Below are 22195 nucleotides of genomic sequence, written 5' to 3' on the forward strand. Positions count from 1 at the left end.
AAAACGTCGATTTCCTCCTAAAAATTCAAAATCAAATAACAATTAAAGTGGCAGAATAAAGAGAAAAACACTACGTACATGTTGGATTATTGGGTAGCAGTAAATAATAAATATATAATTTATTATCAACTAATTCCAATGCTTAGGTCCAAAGTTCAATTTCAAAACGACGATTTCCTCCCAAAAATTCGAAACTAAATAACAATTAAAGTGGCAAAATAAATAGAAAAACACTACGTATATGTAGAATGGTTAGATAGCAGTAAATAATAAATATATAATTTATTATCAACTAATTTCAACGCTCAGGACTAAAGTTCAATTTCAAACCGTCGATTTCCTTTTAAAAATTGGAAATTAAATAATAATTAAAGTGGCAAAATAAATAGAAAAACACTACGTATATGTAGGATGGTTAGGTGGCAGTAAATAATAAATATATAATTTATTGTGAACTAATTCCAACGCTCAGGTCCAAAGTTCAATTTCAAACCGTCGATTTCCTTTTAAAAATTGGAAATTAAATAATAATTTAAGTGGTAGAATAAAAAGAAAAACACTACGTATATGTAGGTTTGTTGGGTAGCAACAAAATGACGTAAATAATAAACATAAAATTTATTGTGAACTAATTTCAACGCTAATAACTCACACTCGCTATCTCTCAAAGAACTGTTCCATTTCACGTCCTTGCACCCTTATTTAACACTGGGTTTACGAACGCTCTCTGTATACCTATTTCTAAAGACACCTGTCAAATTGACAGGTAGAGTAAACCATTAGTTTAATTTAAAAACAATTATATATTATATTAGCAGTCTTAATATAAGTTAACTAATTCTGTTATCATCGTATAATTGGAGCAATCCTTCCGTCAAATTGACGGATTCCGTAAATATAGTGTTACACCTTACACCCTGTCTTCTTTGATATTTATGCTCTTTTTCTCAATCACGCGTTTCTCATGCACTCCTCACAGCCTTGACCTTAGAGGGTCACATATCCTAACCACTCAGACGTATTTTACTCTTCACTTGTATTCGATACTGCCATAAATATCGTGCACTCCAGATAACACTCGCACAAAAGGTACTGTCACGATACTAACCTGTCAAAGATACTGACCTTATACCCTAAACACTCTGCACTCATCATTGCCACATAATATAATTGACGCGATACAATTCCATATCTATCTCGACAAGATTCGAAGTTGACTTAATAGAGGACCCTAATTCTAGTTTAACTACCTGGTATTAATCTCTGGATCTCAAATGCGCCAATTTGAATAAATTGATCGAAATACGAAAAAGGAAAAAAGATAGGAAAATTTAGAGACCGTTCGAGGAATCGCGTGCCGTGATAACCGGTGGGAAGAAGCACGCCATGATCGTTATTCGATCGCGTGGAATATTGTATCGCGCATACTGATTAATCCGGCGTATGCACGGCTGATAACTCGCCCATTATCAAAGCACGGAGCCCTGGAACCCGTTCGGAATATCAATTAGAGCGTTAAAGCGATTTTTCCGCGAAATCGCAACGTTTGAGCGATAAATCCGTGGAAATCGTGGAAGTGTCACGTAAATTATTCCCTGGCTAGCCGGCCACGTTGAAAGCTCCACTCGAACCGCCTTAGGTTCTCCCAGGGGTTCCCTAACCTGACAGCGGCTTCGTTGGAAATTTAGGTGCAAACGGTCAGCAAGACGACGAAAAACAGCGGGATGTTTCACTTCGAGGGTGGATGGCCCAGGGATATCAATCCACGGGACGAAGAGTCCACAACGAGGTTCAGACGAAGGGTCGAGAAGGATGACAATTGGGCACCTAAGCTGCAAGACTTGTTCCAGGTAAATTATCGCATGATCGGTTAGGTTAGAGGATGGATGAGCTGGTTGAGATACTATCTGAGATCAGAGATTTAGGGATTTGGGATTTCGCAATCGTTTTCAATTTCTAGTCATCACTCGTCATTTTTCTTGCAGTATATATATATATAATTTATATATTATACATTTATATACATATATATAGGGTGCAGTATATAGATAATTTATATTTTATATTTATAAAATAATATTTCCTGCAGTATATATATATGAGCCGTTCACTGCACAAATTGATTAACTCCATAAAACAAAAAGTGGAGAAATGCAATGGAATAATGTATATCGTGTTTTAAAATTCCCTTTATAATTTAAATCGAAATAAATATTGTAGAATGCATAATGAGTTGCATTATTGCAACGATTTACATTAGAGTACGGAGTTAATCAAAGTGACCTCTGAAATAAATTATTTGTTATTCAGTGGCCAACAAATTTTTGTCGTTTAATGGTGTTAATCTTAATTATCAGGGAAAGTTATTATAAATATAAAAAGTTATGTGTATACCAAGTGCTTTGACAATTAAATTTAAGATTTTTCAAAAAGTAGAGTTAATCGATTTGTGCAGTGAACGACTCATATAATAGGGTGTCTAACCCCTTGCATAATGATTTAATTATGTAAGAGAGCCACCGATGGCCGAACCTCGGCTGTCAGTGACCTTGATGGCGACTTTGTATCCGTGATCGCTGTCGATTACGTTCATGATGACTCCATGACTTTCTATGACGTAGCAATTCGTGAACGACTCTCGACCGAGTAAGAGATTGACGTGCGAAGAACAAACTTTTTGAGACAAAAGATCTTTTATTAATTTTAACCCGAATTTCCTTCGGCTCACGAACTCGAACCACACCTTCTACAATTATAACAAATTATATGCATCGAAGAGGTATTTAATCTTAATTAATCGATACAGGTTTATTCCATCCACGATGAAATTAGATAAAATTAGATAAAAATTTTAGAAATTCTTCTAAAGGAAAATGCCTAGTTTATAATCGTGATATTTGACAGGAAGAACTCGTGACGAGTCAGACTCGTAGCTCCAAGTCAAAGGATTAATATACCTGGACGGAGTTATGACTTTGAATCTGTTCGAGATAGAAAGAAGTGTCAATAGAAGCGAGATTTGCGAGCTTGAACGTCAGATCGTTGAAGGAAGAAATTGTTTGAGGAATATTCTTCAATGCCATTCGCAATTCTGTATTTATTTATCGTTACTGGTTTATCTTTACTTTAGTAGGGTCTGGAACAGGAAGTTCGGAGGAAAATAAATACAGAAATTAAAAGTTAGGTTGCTAAAAAAGGTTCGTTCGCTGAGCGAGCCACTGTAAAAATAGAGGAAAAATATTTTTATTTATCATTAAAAAACTGAACCGCGTTGCTTTCATCATCGTTCATAACAGCTCATTATTTATTTAGAAGCTGCGGTATTGTTTTCACGAAAGTTTTAAATAAAGAGTTTGATACGAAACACAACGAGAAATCTGTAGAATTAAACGGCAGGTTTTTAGTGGAAGTAATCCTCGCTGAAAAATGGCTTATAAAATTAATAAAAGAATTCTTGGATATTGCTCAACCTCCACCGACTTATTCATTCTCTGTCGTCGTTTGTAACGACCCTTTATTTCGAAGAGTGTATTCTTTGTAGATAAAGCAAAGAAGTTTTCAAGGCCTTTCGGAATTTCGGGCGCTCATCAAAATTACCTAAACCGTGTAATTACAAAGATCTGTAAAATTACATTTATATTTTTCATATCGAAAAATTAAAAAGGTAATTGAACACGATATACATAAATAATAACAATAAAAAATATTAACTATGGAAATAAATAGATATACGCATTTACATTTCTTGTTTAATAAAAATCAACGTTAATTTTTCAATAAATATCGATTTAATTTTTGGTAATTGCAGAAATATAAATTATGAAACGGGTGGAATTAGATGAAGCAAAGAATAATTTATATCGAAAAATTAAAAATGTAATTGAACACAATATACATAAATAATAATAATAAAAAATATTAACGGTGGAAATAAATAGATATACGTAATTACGTTCCTGGTTTAACAAAAATCAACGTTAATTCTTCCATAAATATCCATTTAATTTTTGGTAATTGCAAAAATATAAATTGTGAAACGGGTCGAATTAGATAAAGCAAAGAAGTTTCCAAGGCCTTTCGAAATTTCAGACGCTTATAAAAATTACCTAAACCGAGTAATTATAAAAATCTGTAAAATTATATTTATAATTTTCATATCGAAAAATTAAAACGTTAATTGAACACAATATACATAAATAATAATAATAAAAAGTATTAACTATGGAAATAAACAGATATACATAATTACGTTCCTGGTTTAACAAAAATCAACGTTAATTCTTCCATAAATATCCATTTAATTTTTGGTAATTACAGAAATATAAATTGTAAAATTTTGTCGTTGGGTCGAAATTGAGTCGTTTCGATTCCTCCGATTGTTTCTTAATTTTGCAATTTAGGGTATATAATTGACAGAATTGTGACGGTATAATAGTTCAATTCTTCTAACATTACGACATGACGTAGATGGAAAAGCAAGTAGACGAATAAAAAGGTTAATACGAATCACCGATTTCAACTTTACTCGTTCATTATATTTTATATTTACCTGGAAGTTTTTCCATTAATTGGACGCTGCAGAGGTTTCTCGAAGGTTCACCGAATTAGTGGATCAAAGCTTTCCACGTTAACCGAGCTAACTTAGATCTTTAGGAGTGTGTCAGTTCTCAGTAGGAACGTTAAATTAAATTCTTTCGTAGGTGATGGAGCACACTGTTCTTCAGAATGGCACGGTGAACATTCACGAGAACTACTTTGACGACATTATACCGACCTCCTCCGTACAATCTTTCGGCTTTAGGTGAGTGGCATTAAACTCTGTTAAAATTAAATCCAATTTAGCCTCGTTTCTTCTTACGCGTACGAGTTCGTCGGTTCCCTCGATGAATTCATTTTTGTTTCAATTTTCTTCACGCGGGGCTCAAGCTCGCGTTACTTATTCTACGTACCGAATAATTTGCTTGAAAAATATAAAAGATAATGTAAGAATTCGTTAGGGAGAATCCGGCCCAACCCTGAAATTCTATAGGGGTTCGCTTTCAATTTTTGAATCCCTAAGTGGTCACTCATACGAACGAGGTTAGGAAATCACAATACACGCGTGGTCTTTGGTGGTAATAATTATAATATAATTATTATAAGAAGGTTTGGTGTAATGATCACTGTTTCTCACTGACCTCACTCTAAGACTTGCTACTTCAACACTGATCTTACTCTATTGCTCGCTGTTTTCAAACTGTCCTTATACGTGGTCACTCACAGATATTAGCCTAAACACCTGGGCCAAACCCGAGGCTGTCATCTATTATTTGTTTTTGGTGAAATAGCTCAAGCGTTTCCAGGCATTCGTTTAAATCAAGAACTACGTATTAATTCCTTATACTTTCTATTTAAATGCTTAAATCACCTACAATAATCTCACATATTTCTAATTTCCTCCAAACACCACATACAAATGTAATTAAAAAAATTTTCACCTCATTCTGTATCATTCCTTCTTAATAATTATTTAATTTCATCTTGTTATTTTCCTTGATCCATTTTCTAAAGAATAATCAATTCCAAACTCGAGATCTTTATTATCAGGGTTCAACGAAAGCAATATAAAGCAAATGTTTATTTCTTCACAAAATTTTCTAACTATTTCCTAATTTCTTCCAAATACCATGTAGATATATAATTAAAAAAATTTTCACCTAATTCTGTATCATCCCTTCTTAATAATTATTTAATTTCATCTTGTCATTTTCTTTGACCCATTGTCCAAAGAATAATCAATTCCACACTCGAGTTCTTCACTGTTATAAGGTGAATTTCTATTCCTTCAAAAAATTTTCTAACTATTAAACTTCAAGAAAAATAAAAAAAAGAAATACCTTATATGTGCTGATTTAATAACAAACTTTACCAAATGTTCTCAAATTATTCGCAAGAATCGTCTTTTCCAGAAAAGGAAAAAATTCCTAATTCAATAAGAACGTTCTCTTCACACCCTTTTGAAGACATACCCTACCCCAATATCCTATTCCAAACAGTCACGAAAAATTCTCACGTCCGCACCGGTAACCCAAACCTAGCCCCTCTACACTCGCGACCCAAACGTGCAACTGGAAGTTCGACGAGGAATACCGATCTTCCTTCCCCGAAGAAGGAGATTTATGCAGCGCGAAAACTTCATTAACGTCCGAAAATTCTCGAACGCTGGTCGCGGCTCATTACGATATATCATTCCCCGAATTAATCCAGTGATCCCGATCCTCGGCTTCCGGGCGACGCGGCTTTATCTCGAAGCGGTTTGTCATCCGGCGCGATCGAGTCGTGCCAGAAATGCAAACGCGGCCACGGCTCTTACGGTGATCATCTTCTGGAAATCGCTTTTCAGGACCGTGAACGTGTACACGGACCCGGACACGCCGAAGAGGCCTGTGACCAATATCTCCTGGTCCCCGGACTGTGCCAGCAAGATCGTGGTATCTTACTCCTTCCTGGACTTTGGCAGGCTCCCAGATTACAGTAAAAAGCTGTACATCTGGCAGGTCGGTAGGTAGAAGGAACAGCAACCTTCACGATTTCTCGTCTTAGTCCGGGGCACGATTTTCACCGTATTAGCAAGATCGCCGGACATTTGCATCGTTTTGCATCCCTTTGCATAGAAGTAGGGTCATAAGCTGGACCCAGTGACGAGATACGAGCGTGGAGCTTGGCTGTTCCTTGCTTTTTAACTGCGAGTTCAATCCGCCTTAATCTTAGAACGATATCGCTCGTTCGTCGCGGATGTTAGAGTATAGGTTAGGTTTTAGTTTTTCAGGTTAGGTTTCAATCTTAAATCGTGTTCTGTATCTTATGAGATAGGAAATATCAATGATCTTCATTAACAGTAAAATTATGGAATTAATAAAAATTAAGGTAAAACTAACGTAGACTTTTAGAACAGTGGAAATTCGATTAAAATAATAACGATCTTTATTAACAGTAAAGTTATTGTATTAATAAAAATTAAGGTAAAACTAACGTAGACTTTTAGAACAGTGGAAATTCGATTAAAATAATAACGATCTTTATTAACAGTAAAGTTATTGTATTAATAAAAATTAAGGTAAAACTAACGTAGACTTTTAGAACAGTGGAAATTCGATTAAAATAATAACGATCTTTATTAACAGTAAAGTTATTGTATTAATAAAAATTAAGGTAAAACTAACGTAGACTTTTAGAACAGTGGAAATTCGATTAAAATAATAACGATCTTTATTAACAGTAAAGTTATTGTATTAATAAAAATTAAGGTAAAACTAACGTAGACTTTTAGAACAGTGGAAATTCGATTAAAATAATAACGATCTTTATTAACAGTAAAGTTATTGTATTAATAAAAATTAAGGTAAAACTAACGTAGACTTTTAGAACAGTGGAAATTCGATTAAAATAATAACGATCTTTATTAACAGTAAAGTTATTGTATTAATAAAAATTAAGGTAAAACTAACGTAGACTTTTAGAACAGTGGAAATTCGATTAAAATAATAACGATCTTTATTAACAGTAAAGTTATTGTATTAATAAAAATTAAGGTAAAACTAACGTAGACTTTTAGAACAGTGGAAATTCGATTAAAATAATAACGATCTTTATTAACAGTAAAGTTATTGTATTAATAAAAATTAAGGTAAAACTAACGTAGACTTTTAGAACAGTGGAAATTCGATTAAAATAATAACGATCTTTATTAACAGTAAAGTTATTGTATTAATAAAAATTAAGGTAAAACTAACGTAGACTTTTAGAACAGTGGAAATTCGATTAAAATAATAACGATCTTTATTAACAGTAAAGTTATTGTATTAATAAAAATTAAGGTAAAACTAACGTAGACTTTTAGAACAGTGGAAATTCGATTAAAATAATAACGATCTTTATTAACAGTAAAGTTATTGTATTAATAAAAATTAAGGTAAAACTAACGTAGACTTTTAGAACAGTGGAAATTCGATTAAAATAATAACGATCTTTATTAACAGTAAAGTTATTGTATTAATAAAAATTAAGGTAAAACTAGTGTTGACTTTTAGAAGAATGAAAACTCGCTTAAAATATCAACGATCTCCATTGATAGTAAAATTATGGAATTAATAAAAATTAAGGTAAAATTAACGGTGACTTTTAGAACAATGGAAATTAGATTAAAATATCAATGATCTTCATTGATAATAAAATAATTGATTTAATAAAAATTAAAGTAAAACTAACGTTCACTTTTAGAACAATGAAGTCGATTAAAATAACGATGATTATTTTTATTATAACACTTTAATTATTATTATTTACTATTATAAATATCACTTTCTCAGACACTTTCTTCAAATTAAATTCAAATCTCAAGGCGATTTATAACATTCCAATAAGTCCATGATAATTCGTCAACGGTGAAAAATGGACGTATTCATTGGCAAACGTAAATGGCGGTGGAAGCACGTAACGCGTTTGAGAGTCACGCTCGACGACTGAAATCCAACGCGGTTAGGCGTTGCGAGATGCAAAGGTTCCTCGCGTTTCGACGCAAAAGAATTGATGAAAGTCGCCCTTGGATAAAGCTCTTCCTTCTCACCCTCTTCATCTACCTCTAATCCGGATTATGAAACGCCTGTGTCGTTTTACGAGCAGACAATCCCAACAAGCCTTACATGGGTCTGGAGCCCCGTACGCCGTGCGTGTGTTGTGAATTTAATCCCCGGGATCCTTCCGTCCTTGTCAGCGGTCTTATGACAGGCCAAGTCTGCAACTGGGATATCAGGACCGGCAATAGACCCGTGCAGAGCTCCCATCTGCAATTCAGTCACAGGTAAGCGACGAAACGAGAACGGGTTCCATCACGGGTTCGTCAGACTCTGGCCGAGAGACTTCTGTCGCGAAACGTTTGCTCGAGGAGGTTCCGAGTCTTTATACCGGCGAATTTCTATGTAACCTTTTCCTCAACACGGACCACTGTGTGCCTGACAGTCTGCAGGGTGTTTTCCATGGCTTTCATTCTGCTTTGCCTTGGGTTTGTTCCTTTACGAACTTTCTGTTTATCGAGTTTCGCTGCTACCTCGAGGATCCAGCAGAGACTGTCACGGATTTTCGTGGAAATTTTAGCTTCCAGCACCTGTGATGCTTCCACGCGTATGTCAATCGACAAATAAGTTAACCTCTTATCGATTGTTAAGGTAGATGTCCACGGGAAGAATTCCTTCCATCGTAAGGATCGTATTTATAAAATTGAACTTTTAATTTTGGTTATAATTTATTTCCTTGCGGTACAAATGTACGGAGGCTTGATAAGAGTCTTCACAGATGCGTGATGCAGACGGTGGTTTGTCAAAAAGTGTCTCGTCGGACCCTTCAGCCAGGGTTTTATAGGCCCATTGCGTCACTCATTGTCAGTCCTGCTTCAAAAACTGATAAACTTGATGGTTCCTCGAAGTAAACATAGATCCCTATGCAGGATGACGCCATTCAAATAAAGACTCCTCTCACATTAGATTATTATTAACCCTTTGACTACAGCAAATTTTGAAACCAGCACTAGCTGTACCATACAGTAGGAATCCATTTGCGATGTACAAACTTGTCTTTTAGCGAGCGGGTTGCACAAAAATCCGGAAATCAACATAATATTTATATAATGCCAATAATAGGTTCAAGGAATGAGAAAAGGTAATTCTGATACTTTTATATAACCGGTTTGCAACTTGAAACGATTCCTGTATCGTTTGACTGGATTCAGAGTTGAAAACAAGTTCATGAATATCTTAACATCGATTACTGTTTCCTTTCACGTGGTTCAAGAGTCGTTCTACTTAACGCAGTTCCCAACAATTGCTTTAAACAGCCCCGTGTAACAAAAGCGTTTTCAGGACAATTTCATGCCTCGAATTTATTCCTAAGATTACACTGGTTCGCTAAGCTGCGGCCTGTTTATTCGGATATAGCTATGTTTAACTCCGGTAGTCGACCAACTTTCTCCATTGTGATTATATTACTACAGCACGAGAACTTCGATTAACACCGTGTATGTATATGAAAGAGAATACGTATTACAGTAGGCCTACAACCAATCAGAATATTCCACCATTCGAGTCATGTGTGTATTATTATTTGGAAAAATAGAAGATTCCTATTCACCATTTTTCAATGATATTTTCTATCCTAAATGTATTTGAAATTTTCTGAGCAATGTTCATTGTGATTTTTAAAATCGTAAAATCACTTTGATATTGTGCTACTCAAAATTCTGCCAAAATAGGAGTCCGAGTCGAGACGGAGACTATAGAAGGAAGATTATTTGTAGTATTTGTAGCAAAGTAGTGTCAAGTATTCTAACTCGTTAACACGTTCCATACCAAGCCATTTTTGTCCAACATGATCTCCAGACTATTTGTTGTTTTGGCTAAAAATTGATATATTATCACACTATATTTCATTACACCGTCAAGCCACAAGTAATTAGCTAGTTTAGAGTAGTTATCACACCGTGTACCATTTATGATACATACGGCGTTGCAATCAGTTCGACTGTAAAAGTCAGTCAGTTGGAAAATTTTCGATTAGTAAAAAGAACTAGAAAAGTAATGACGTTTTGCAGCGATTGCTCGAATAAGCCATTTCTATGCATCCCTTGCTTTAAAAAAGTCAACCATTACGTGTAATTAATAATTATTGTATATATAACAATTAAACAAATTTATGTGCTTTGTTCTATACTGCATTCTTTTAGTGGAAATATATTTTTTCCAGAATTAAATTTGTCATAAAACATGTTTTTAGTGTATTAAATAAATATGTCTGCGTGCACCATTTATGGTACACATGGTGTGGAACGTGTTAATGGAGCAGTGACTAATGAGATCACGATTCGCTTCATCATTGACAACGAAAAAGAGAGATGTCGATAAAATCGATTAGCAGTGATACAGAGTCGATTGAAGCTGTTGTAACGACCCTAATCGGTTGGACCCCTAGCCTGAGAGAGAAATTCCAAATTTTGGAAGACTTCTTTTCAGAGTTAAACTCGATTACCGCAAGGAAACGTTTGATTTTCAGAGAATCTGCGAACGCAGTGAAATGGGTACCCACGAAGAGCAACTCGGAATTTTTCTCATCTTCCACCGACGGCTGTGCCATGTGGTGGGACACTCGATGGCTTCGGGAGCCGACCGAGATCCTCATGTTCGACCTCGAGTACCCAAACGATCCGGACATGGACAGGTCTATCGGTGTTTCCTGCGTGAATTTCGGCCCCATGGTCGGCACCAATTTTATGTTCGGCCTGGAGAACGGCCAGGTCTTGACAGGGTCCAGGAAGATGAGGACGAACTCGGAGAAGCTGGCGGTTCGATTCGAGACACACTTTGGATCAGTTAGATCCGTTGATCGGAATATCTTCAATCCATCTATATTCCTGACAGTAGGAGACTGGAGAGCTCGAATCTGGGCCGAAGACACCAGGGAAGGAAGCCTGGTTTCCACGCCGTATGTTAGTTCTCTGTTTTAAATGTCAGTCGTTTCAACGTTTGCACTGTAGAAAGCTCTAGTAAAGCTTTGGTAATTTTAAATACAACAAAATAGGTATTTTGTGGTAAACCTGTGGTGAGTTTAAACACATTTCGTATTAGGTGTATGTTGTGTCTCTTTTAATTTATGGATGCTTATTATCATCTGAACGTTTTTCATTTTACATAATATTTGTTAAAATTCAAGGCTGTAAAATGAAGCTGTGTTAAAATTCTAAAAATTTTGTAATTGATATTAACCCTTTGCACTTGGCGATCTTTTCGTTACAGAAACATAGTAATTCGAAGACTTTCTGCCATAAAGTCGACGATATTTTCAAACCAGTAAATAAGAGCGAATTAATTAATTAATTGTAAGACGTAGAATTATTTTACCTAGACATTCCACGTGATGTTGGACAATTTTAAATTCGAGATATTAATCAACAATGTTCCTTAGAATCTGATTAAATGGCGACTGAGAGTCACCTCTCGAGTGCAAAGGGTTAATTTTGAAATAAGGCAACGATATATGGAATATTGGAACGAGATACTTGTATAGATAAATTCTATCACGATTTCTTTCCATGCCATCCATTTTATCAGAGAAAAGCTCTAGTCCTTGCTTCTCTGTAATGAAAGAGTCATCGAGTCAAACACTATACACCTATCAATGTGACGATATCGAATATTCCTTAACACTTTGACTGCCACGTTGGTCATATATGATTAGCCACTGTTTCTCCTGTGACGCCACAGTGGTCATTAGTGACTGGAGTGCTTGAACTATTATAATAAAAATAATAAAAATAATAAAAATTGAATGAAAATTGACAGTTAGTGTTGCTATCAACAGTTACCAAGGCACTACGGTGGTCATTGATGATCGGAGCGTTTGAACTACTTACAATTGTAAAAATTGACAGTTAGCCGATTGTTAACCGTTATCAAGGTGCCATGGTGGTCACCCGTGACTGTCAATAAGATAAATGCTCCAATGAGTAAGAATATTGTCTATCTATCACCAATTTATTACTATTTTACCATTACATGCTTTGAATAATAAAAATACCCCTGAGAGAAACACGTGATTTCAGCGTGACAGTCAAAGGGTTAATAAATAATACAATTTCACGCAGAGAAGTTCAATATCAGGACCTACGTCTATCAGTAATTTACAAGTCCTCAAAATCGTTGATCCTTTCACTTCCTTGTCACCACGTGTAATTTATCTCTTCGTCAACAGCTTCTTGATGGAATATCCAACGAGTGGATGTTGGAACCAGGTAAGACACTCCGTCTTTTACGTGACTACTGCACTCGGACGGCTGCTGGTCTGGGATATTCTTCAGACACTTCGTCAGCCAGTGTTCACGTTGCAGCTGTGCGAAGAGAAGCTCACCTCTCTCGCTCCTTGCGAAGAGGGTGCTGCTGTGGCCATAGGCACCTACGGAGGCAAGGTATATCTCGTCGAACCGACGGATTCCTTTCAGTCGTTCGACAGAAAGGACAGAAGTTTCCTTTCGGAGGTAAGCGAGCATGAAAGGAACGCGTTTCCATTAATCGCCATTCGAATAGCTACATTCTGTCAACTGACCTTCTCATTGACGCTGAAGAAACACGCTATTCGCGTATCAGAGCCGATCTCGCGATTATGTCTCTCCTCGCGACGATCCTTAGATAAGCTAGCAGCTCATCCAACCGATTTTTGGACAAAATCACACCTGTTGCTATTTTTTAACCGGGTAATAATTGACATATGGCAACTTTGAAGATGTTATACTGGTCTCTGGTTTGGTAAATCGTTGGGACGATAGGTGATAAATTTTTTCTTCTTGTCGTTTAGAAATTGATTTTTGAAGAAAATGGCACCTGTTGCTATTTTTTAACCGGGTACTAATTGACATATGGCAATTTTGAAGATGCTATACTGGTCTCTGATTTCGTAAATTGTTGGGACGATAGGTGGGAATATTTTTCTTTCTGTCGTTTAGAAATTGATTTTTGGACAAAATGGCACCTGTTGCTATTTTATAGCTGGGTACTAATTGACATATGGCAATTTTGAAGATGCCATACTGATCTCTGATTTGGTAAATCATTGGGACGATAGGTGGGAAAGTTTTTCTTCTTATCGTTTAGAAATTGATTTTTGGACAAAATGGCACCTGTTGCTATTTTTTAATAGGATAGTAATTTATGTATGGAAACTTTGAAGAAGCTATATTAATGATTTGGTAAATTGTTGGGACGATAGGTGGGTATATTTTTCTTTCCGTCGTTTAGAAATTGATTTTTGGACAAAATGGCACCTGTTGCTATTTTACAGCTGGGTAATAATTGACATATGGCAATTTTGAAGATGCTATACTGGTCTCTAATTTGGTAAATCGTTGGGACAACAGGTGGGAAAGTTTTTTTGTTTGTCGTTTAGAAATTGATTCGAGTGGTAAAAGAATTTTTATTTTTCAAATATGGGTTATTTTTAAAAAATTTCTTTCCGGTCGAAAATTTTTGTCCAAACCCTTTTCAATTTTTTAACCCGTTATAAAATGTCTTTCTTGGTAATAGATTCCTTTTTAGCGACCATGTTAGTATTTCGACATGCTTTAGCTACACTATGTCCTAGTTAAAGCTTTTATGTCCTGAAAGTACTTTAAAGTGCCACTTTCGTTAAAATGCTACTATGAATCAAACGGGCTTAGATCTCGGATGGTACTTAGGAATAGTATGTCAATAGAGTTTTATGTATATATTTAACGCGCATTTATGATGTTCGAATAGCCTCAAAGTATTTAGAGCAAAAATAGCGCCGTGAAATGAGAATATATAATAATTAAGAATTTTCAGAGTTGAAGTAAATTATCCTACACCTTGCAGACATTTTATGGAGACACTTTACTCCGTAATTACATACATAAGGCAGTCAAAATATTTAAAAGAAAATCGAGACAATTTTTATGTTGTAAAAACGTAGAGATTTATATAGACATTTATACAATTATTATTAATTATTCGCATAATAGTGATACGATATGTAATAATTATTATACGTCAATTTTTACAATTTTACCATAAACGACGAAAATTGGCTGTTGAGTCGAAAGGGATGGTAAAAATTTAAAAAAAAGGTACGGAAATATTTAAAAATACCGAAGCACGTAGAATATTTGTTAAAATAAATCACGATTGATCGTCAATTACTCTGGCATCGACAATTTCGTGTGACGAAATAAAATATCACGGACACTGGTTTCTGCAGGAATACACAAATTTTTCTACGGCTACGCGTCCGTTGCTTTTGCACCATTTTTTGCGCGACGTTAATGATAGCAAAAACGAAATCCAAACGCGATTCAAGCGAACTTTTTCTCGTACCCCGATAATCTCGAATGGGCCGGCAAAAAATATGTCCCTTTTCGCCAGTATTTAGAAAGATCCTCGAAATTAACGAAGGCGGTGGATCTGCGATTGAGGGAAATCAAACTGACGCACAAGATCACGGGTAAAGATGAAAGCGAAGAACCGTCGAAGGAGAAAGCTAGGGTAACGAGGAGGGACCCGAGCAAAATAAAAATGAAGGGACAGGATTCGAAGTTAAAAGACCGGGACAGGATGCCGAAGGAGAAGAAAAGGGTGCGCGAGGATGATCCAGAAATTTTGGATGCCGAAGCGAAATACTTCGAAGCTGTACAGAAGGTAAAGCAAGTGACAAGAAGAGTGCAAGTCCTTCGGGTCGTAGATTTAGTTGAAACTTTGCAATTCAAGAAAATATATCATTATAAGGGCACTACTCCATAGTTTACGAGATATTTATGACTAGAGTTCTATTATTGCCTTAATTACGGATTTATTTCGAATATTTACCAAGTACCGAAATGGCCTAATGGCGATATTCGAAAATTCCTACGCTGGTGGCAATTTTTGGATATTCCCTTAAGCCACAATGCCACTTGATAACTATCCATAACTATTCGGAATAAATCTCTGGTTAAGCATAATTGTGCAGTAAAAACTAACTACAGACGTAAAATAAACATAAAATAATAAAATTATAATAAACACTGTTGGGAATTTCGTGGACGAAATAGCCAAATGAATAACGTGCAGGGAAGTAACTGTATTCAGTTATACAGCAATTGTATTTATGAAGGTTTAAAATACGTGAAATTTATACACTTTATGCGATATACAAATGAAATACTAGAGTCTTTTCTAATGCCACTGTGGGTCAAAATATATGAGATATCCGTACTGTTCCTGATTTGAGAGTGAAGAGCTCCGAGGGACAACAGGCCCTTTTAAACTCCCAAAACCGACCCCTTGAAGTCCAAAGATCGGTATTGGCCTGCAATCTTTAACAGGCCTGTCGTTATCGTTGCATAGGAATAGCTAACTTCCTAATAATAATAATAATAATAATATAATAATAATAAAATAATAATAAGCATACTAATAATAATAATACAATAATAATAATAAACAAAATAAATTCTACATCCTAGCGATGTGAGGGCAGTCCCTTCCCCAGCGTTTTGTCTTTTGTCAACGTGTGTCATTTGTTTTCCGTTTTCTTGAAATGTCTTTTGACCTGCGTGGCCCTAAACAGACAGACCAGTTCTAACCGTACGCCCGTTTAATAAACATTCACCGTTTCCACTGACTACTATTTCCTTGCAATATAACCCCTTAACAATGATAAAACTTTAATCATAAATATCTCAAAAGGTATCGAGTAGTTTCCCTTATAATGGTACATTTTCTTGAACTAAATGGCTAAATATACAAACCTGTAAAGTTTCAATTAAATCAATTATTCGAAGGACTTGCGCCTTTCTTGTAAGTTAATACCGTCGTAACGAAATTTTCCTTGGTTCGCGAGAAAATAAATTCCAGCCGACTAAAATATCCTTACTACTGTTCGTTAGTGTATAGTATAATTTTGATTTTTCCAATTTCGATATTTTTGATATCGGAAGTATAATCGTAGTTCGTGATAGTTCGACACAGAGAGATGGGATAACAAACTTTCACAGACCTGGAACTTACACTCGTTAAAGTTCACGATCAAATCTATATCGTACGAAAGCCGTAGATCGAATCTTCCATGTCGGAGCGTTTCGGGAATGAAACATTTCAGAAAAATCAGCCCTGCGCTGAAATGCGCGACAATGCTGAAATAAAACGTTTTTGGAAAATGGAAAAATGAATTTCCTACTCGGCACGCGCGAAGAATGAAACCTTGCGTAGAAATTGAATTCCGACAGCGCTGGAGTTAACCACGAGAACTTCGGTTTAACTGTCGGCTGAATTAATAATCTGAAATTCGCAGACAAAATTTTGCGCGCTTTCGAGCCAATAAATATTTCAATTCCAATATTAGAGGTTTATTAAATATAAGAGATTCCAAATATAGAGATTTAATAAAAATCTTGCTTTAAATTGCAATTCTAATTAATTTTAATTAACTCTTAATAACCTTTCCCACATCTTTGTCATAATAGAGCACGAGTTTTCTTCTTTTAGCATGGGAAAAGCACCAAAATATAATTTTTAAGCACCAAATTTCAAAGCACCAAAATATAATTTTTAAGAACCAAACCTAAAAGCACCAAAATATAATTTTTAAGGACTAAATTTCAAAGCACCAAAATATAATTTTTAAGGACTAAATTTCAAAGCACCAAAATATAATTTTTAAGGAATAAATTTCAAAGCACCAAAATATAATTTTTAAGGACTAAATTTCAAAGCACCAAAATATAATTTTTAAGCACCAAATTTAAAAGCACCAAAATATAATTTTTCAGCACCAAATTTAAAAGCTCCAAAATGTAATTTTTAAGCACCAAACTTAAAAGCACCAAAGATATAATTTTTGCTGTTAATTTTAAGCGAATCGAATGAAACACGAGTAAACGTTTTAATCTGATCATTAGGAGTTGGAGAAGTATGCCAGGGATGATCCAGTTGTCATCCCAATGGCGTCTCCAGCGCCGAGGAAATCCGACAAGAAGCGAAGACAGTCGCAAGCAGCGTCGGTGTACGAGGGCGAGAAAGCGGAGAAAGTCGCGAAGAAATCCGCGGCGAAGGAGGAAATGAGGAGCAGGAAGTCAGTGAGACGAATCTCGGAGACGAAGAAGCAGTTGTCCTTACAGGAAATAGCCACTCAACGATCGAAGCAATCGATGAGAGACCTCAGAGACACGGTGGCTGTCAGCTCGAAGAAGCCGAAGACGAGGAAGAAGCGTAGGAAGAAGAAACGTAAGGAGATCAGGTTCGTGCTACCTGTGCCTTGCAAGGGGGAGATTTGCAGGCCGAAAGTCTGCTGCTGGAGGTCAGGCGGAAGAGAAAGGTGGAGAGAGAGATCGTCGATTGTCAGAAGATCGAGCATGAAAGATGGCTCTACGGCTTCTATCAAGTCGGCCACGAGTGATTGGAAGTTTGACAAGAAGGCGAGGCGTCTGCTGGAGGAAATGCGGAAACCGCCTACGGAGCTGACAGAAGACGCTGCCAGGGCCAAGGCAGAGATCAAGATTGCGGCGACCATGCCTAGAGGGACGAAGAAGAGAAGACACGTCGTTCGATGGTCTACCGATATCAGGTATGTCCATGCTTGTATTGGGTTGGCAAGAAAGTACTTTCGGTTTTTCAGTGTGAAATAAAACTCAATTTTTTCTATACAGTAAATGAACTTTAATCGGTCAAATATCTTCCATTCTATTCGATGACCTTTCGCCATCTTTCTGGTAACTTCATGATCCCGCGCTCATAGAATTTCTGGTCCTTATCCGCAAAAAACTTAACCAAGTGCGTAAATCTCAGAAAGTCGACCAGATCGTTGTGGGTACCTTTCAGTGAAAAATCTTCAGAACGAAATTTTTTAAACTAATTCTGACACGTGCGTTCTGTTAAACAATCAACACCATAAACTTCTCGTATCTCTTTGTGAGCCTCAGCCGCATTCTTGCCTTTATGAAAATAAAAAAGTAAAATGTGTCGAAAATGCTTATTTTTGCACTCCATGTTAAGACTGACCGTGAACTGACAGTTATAAACGAAATTACACGGAATTTCACGAAATAGCAACCTAAAGGTACCGACTACCACATCTCAAAAGAAAAAAATTCTAACATTGATAAAAGAATAACTAAACAAGCATAACATTATTTACTGATGCAAACCGAAATTACTTTCTTGCCAATCCAATAGTATATAAGATATCCAGACTATTAGTAGTAGTAGTAGTAGTAGCAGCAGATCTTTATTTCAAACTCTTTGATCTTGAATTCCTATTTTTTTATTTTTTATTTCTATTTATTACTTATTATTTACAATCTGTCGGACGACAATAGGTAAATCAGCTGTCTGGCATTAGAAAATAATAGGCAGGTGATTGGCCGATGGTTCACACCTTTTAATAATTTACCATAATATGACGCGTTTATTAAACACTAGACGTACCGGTACTTTACACGTACCTATTCTTACCATAAGGAATCAAATGACCCCTCGTGGTACACAAGGTATACAAAGAATTTTTCTCGATAAAAAATAAGTTAAGAGAAAAACGGAGAGCGAGAAATTAAATAATCAAATATAATATAAGAATTTACAGAAAATCAGATGAGCGAAAGAAATAACGATAAATGTGCAATTATACAGTAAATTTTGTAAAGGATCATTTGACCTCGCTTAATGTTAAGTCTTAAGCTTGTCTGGTTTTAATCTTCTGGTGTCTGCTCTTTTATCCAGTAAGTTGATTAGGGTGCTTATTAAATCTCTACATTTTTCTCCAAAATTAATTATTTCTGTTATTATTCTATTACTGATGAAGTCTTGGAATAGACTTTAATTTATACGTTGGTACGTCGCTTATGTTACATTGCATCTCATTGCAAATTTCAATTATCTTGCTCATAATTATCCTATCTCAACTTCCATCTATTTTCTTTTGCTTTTCAGTTCTGTCTCTTTTTCTTCTATTTTCCTAAGTCAATCGCTATTATTGTATACTATTATCTTATATTTCTATATATTATTATATATTAGTCTAACAGTGATTTTTTCAAAAACAATTGGAGAAAATTAAGGAAAGAATGAGGAAGTAAAAGGTTTTGCAATTCTTTACGACCAATGGCACAGTAAATATCAATTTTGAATAATTACATTATTTCTCAAGAAATGGAAATAATCTTCAATTTTTTAAAGGGAATACCATATATTAGGTGGAGTAAAAAGAAATCCATTATTTTTGCATTCAATTTCATGCAAAACTAATGGATTTCTTTTTATAAATACAAATACTGAAATATTCAGTTGGTGGCCAACATTGTTAACTTACTTCGTCTTTCATTATATTAGGTGTAGTAAAAAGAAATCTATTATTTTTACATTCAATTTCATGCAAAAATAATGGATTTCTTTTTACTTCACCTAATATTTTTTTTTTACGGTATATGAAAACACGTGAATCTATATTTTAAGTATGAAATCTTGAGGTTATGCGAAGTCAGAAGTGAAAGAAATATATTTATATTTCGTAGTCTTATGTTTATGAAAAATCTTTATTTCCAAGATTATTAAGAAGATTTTTAATATACTCTAGTTATGGTATATTCTATTAAGGATCTCATTCTCTCTTATTCCATTTATTCATGTTATCACCGGTCTTTCTCTTCGTTCAAATTATTCAATTCAGTGATCGATAATAGATAATTTTTGACGATTCCGCGAATCAGTTCAATTATGCATCGTCGTACATAATAATGGAACGTAAAGAGAAGGAGTTCGATCTGGTCCATGCTTCAACTTCCAAGTGACTCGACGACACGCGAATTTTTGCGAATTCTACCCGAAGCTTGGCTCTCTTGTTATGCATAGTCCGCAATTTGAATTGGTGATTCAAGAAAAACTTTCATTTATTCTTCTCGCAAGAAAGGTCGGAGTGATCGATCCCGGGAAAAAGTTAATCGAAATTTCTTCGATGTGTACACCCCCTGTGCTTCTCGCGCATCGGTATGTGGCTTTCGAAATTGCACAGTCTGTAGGAAAACATTCATTTACACATTTCTTATATTTTTCTCTTGGCCCGAAGACAAATTAATCTTTCCGCTGCGGATGCACCTAGTTGGCTCCCTTTTGGCCAATTAAATGGATAAGTAAATTTTACACGCGCAACTTTCCGAGTAGCCGATGTATTTCAATATTCTTCATGCTAATTGTTATCGTGCAGGGGTAATTGCTTATGCAAGGGAAGATTAATATACGACTTGACACATTAGCATATAGATTGTGGCGTTTTCAGTAAGCTCGTTGTTGTTTATTTATATGCACGAAGAGAAGGAACCTTTCGACGATATTCATACGCTTAATGAAAGTTGATGCTACTCATAAAGGTATTATTAAAATAACAACTATAAATCACAAGTAGTGCATATCAATGATAAGGCAAGTCAGGGAGTGATAGATTAGCGTATTATAAGATACAATCTTGTTTGTAATTAATTTAATAAAATACAGCCAAATTTACCTGCGAAGTAGCATATTGAATTATAGGTAATTATTTATAGCGAAATGAAAATCAAGACGAAAATACAGACAAATTTACTTGCAAAGTACTGTATTAAATTATAGGTAATTATTTACAGTGAAATAAAAATCAAGACGAAAAATATCGGTTATTAACATGTACTGAAATATACTATACAATTAATATAATAATCATAACAACCCTAAAATATCAAACGACTTCATCAAAAACTTTAAAATATTTTCACTGTTACTAAAAATTCCCTCTAAAACCAATATACGTTGAATTTTAATTTCAAAATCAGACTCGAGAGATTCACCAACGATATTTTCTCATTTTTAATTATTCCATAATTATCCGATCAATTACCAGCTTCTTAATTTATCTTTTATTCTCCCAAAAGATTATTTTTCGACATCCCTAAAATCTCCATCCTTTCTTCTGTCGAAAACAGAAAATTACGGCCTCTGAAAGCAAGAGGAAAAATCGGTCCTATATACGAGGGACCAGGAAAATTCGAAGGAAAAGAAGAAGAAGAAGAAGACTCGAGGACGCAAATAGCGTCGTTGATGAAAAGGCCAGGAAGACGAAGAATCGCATTGGATCCTTGCAGTCCTCCACAGGCAAAAGGAGTTGTAGAATTATACACTGCTATCCTTGGTGTGTCACCTCCTGAAGAGATCGAGGAGAGAATCGTGGGCAGACATTATTTGGAGGCGTATCAGCGTATTCGCAAGAGAATTTTTCCACGAATTTCAGAATATGGCTATATTGAGTGATGATAGGGTGAATTATGATCGAACGATTCTGCCATTTTGTTTTGTGAAAATTGCGAAACGACTTCGAGCGATAATTCGATTCCTCGATTCCTTCGACCACTGTCATTCTCTATCTAATCATTGATCGAGGATCGATGGGATAATAATTGGTAGTTCTAGGTCTATTTTTATCAGTAGTACTCAGATTCGACAGTTCACAAGAGTTTTCCACGAATTTTAGGACGTGGATACACTGGCAGATGTAACTCTGGGACTACTTTCATCCTTAGTCCTCAGATTTGACAGTCTAAAGAGTTTTCTACGAATTCGAGAACGTAGCTATACTGATCGATGTACTTCTGGACCAAGTTTAGTTA

At 35.3% G+C, this 22195-nt stretch overlaps 1 protein-coding gene across 1 annotated transcript; it reads left to right on the forward strand.

The window, feature by feature from the left end:
* Nucleotides 1-8659: 8659 nt before the first annotated feature.
* LOC108549659 (uncharacterized) lies at nt 8660-21839 on the forward strand. Its single transcript, XM_017903154.1, is given in 7 exon segments — nt 8660-8839; nt 11080-11136; nt 11138-11508; nt 12775-13057; nt 14955-15227; nt 17468-18132; nt 21515-21839. Coding segments are annotated over 6 exon segments (1953 nt in total). The 5' UTR covers nt 8660-8839; nt 11080-11100.
* The last annotated feature ends 356 nt before the right edge of the window (nt 21840-22195 follow it).

The sequence above is a fragment of the Eufriesea mexicana genome, unplaced genomic scaffold (assembly GCF_001483705.2).
Source record: "Eufriesea mexicana isolate 0111107269 unplaced genomic scaffold, ASM148370v2 scaffold2134, whole genome shotgun sequence".
NCBI classification, from domain to species: domain Eukaryota; kingdom Metazoa; phylum Arthropoda; class Insecta; order Hymenoptera; family Apidae; genus Eufriesea; species Eufriesea mexicana.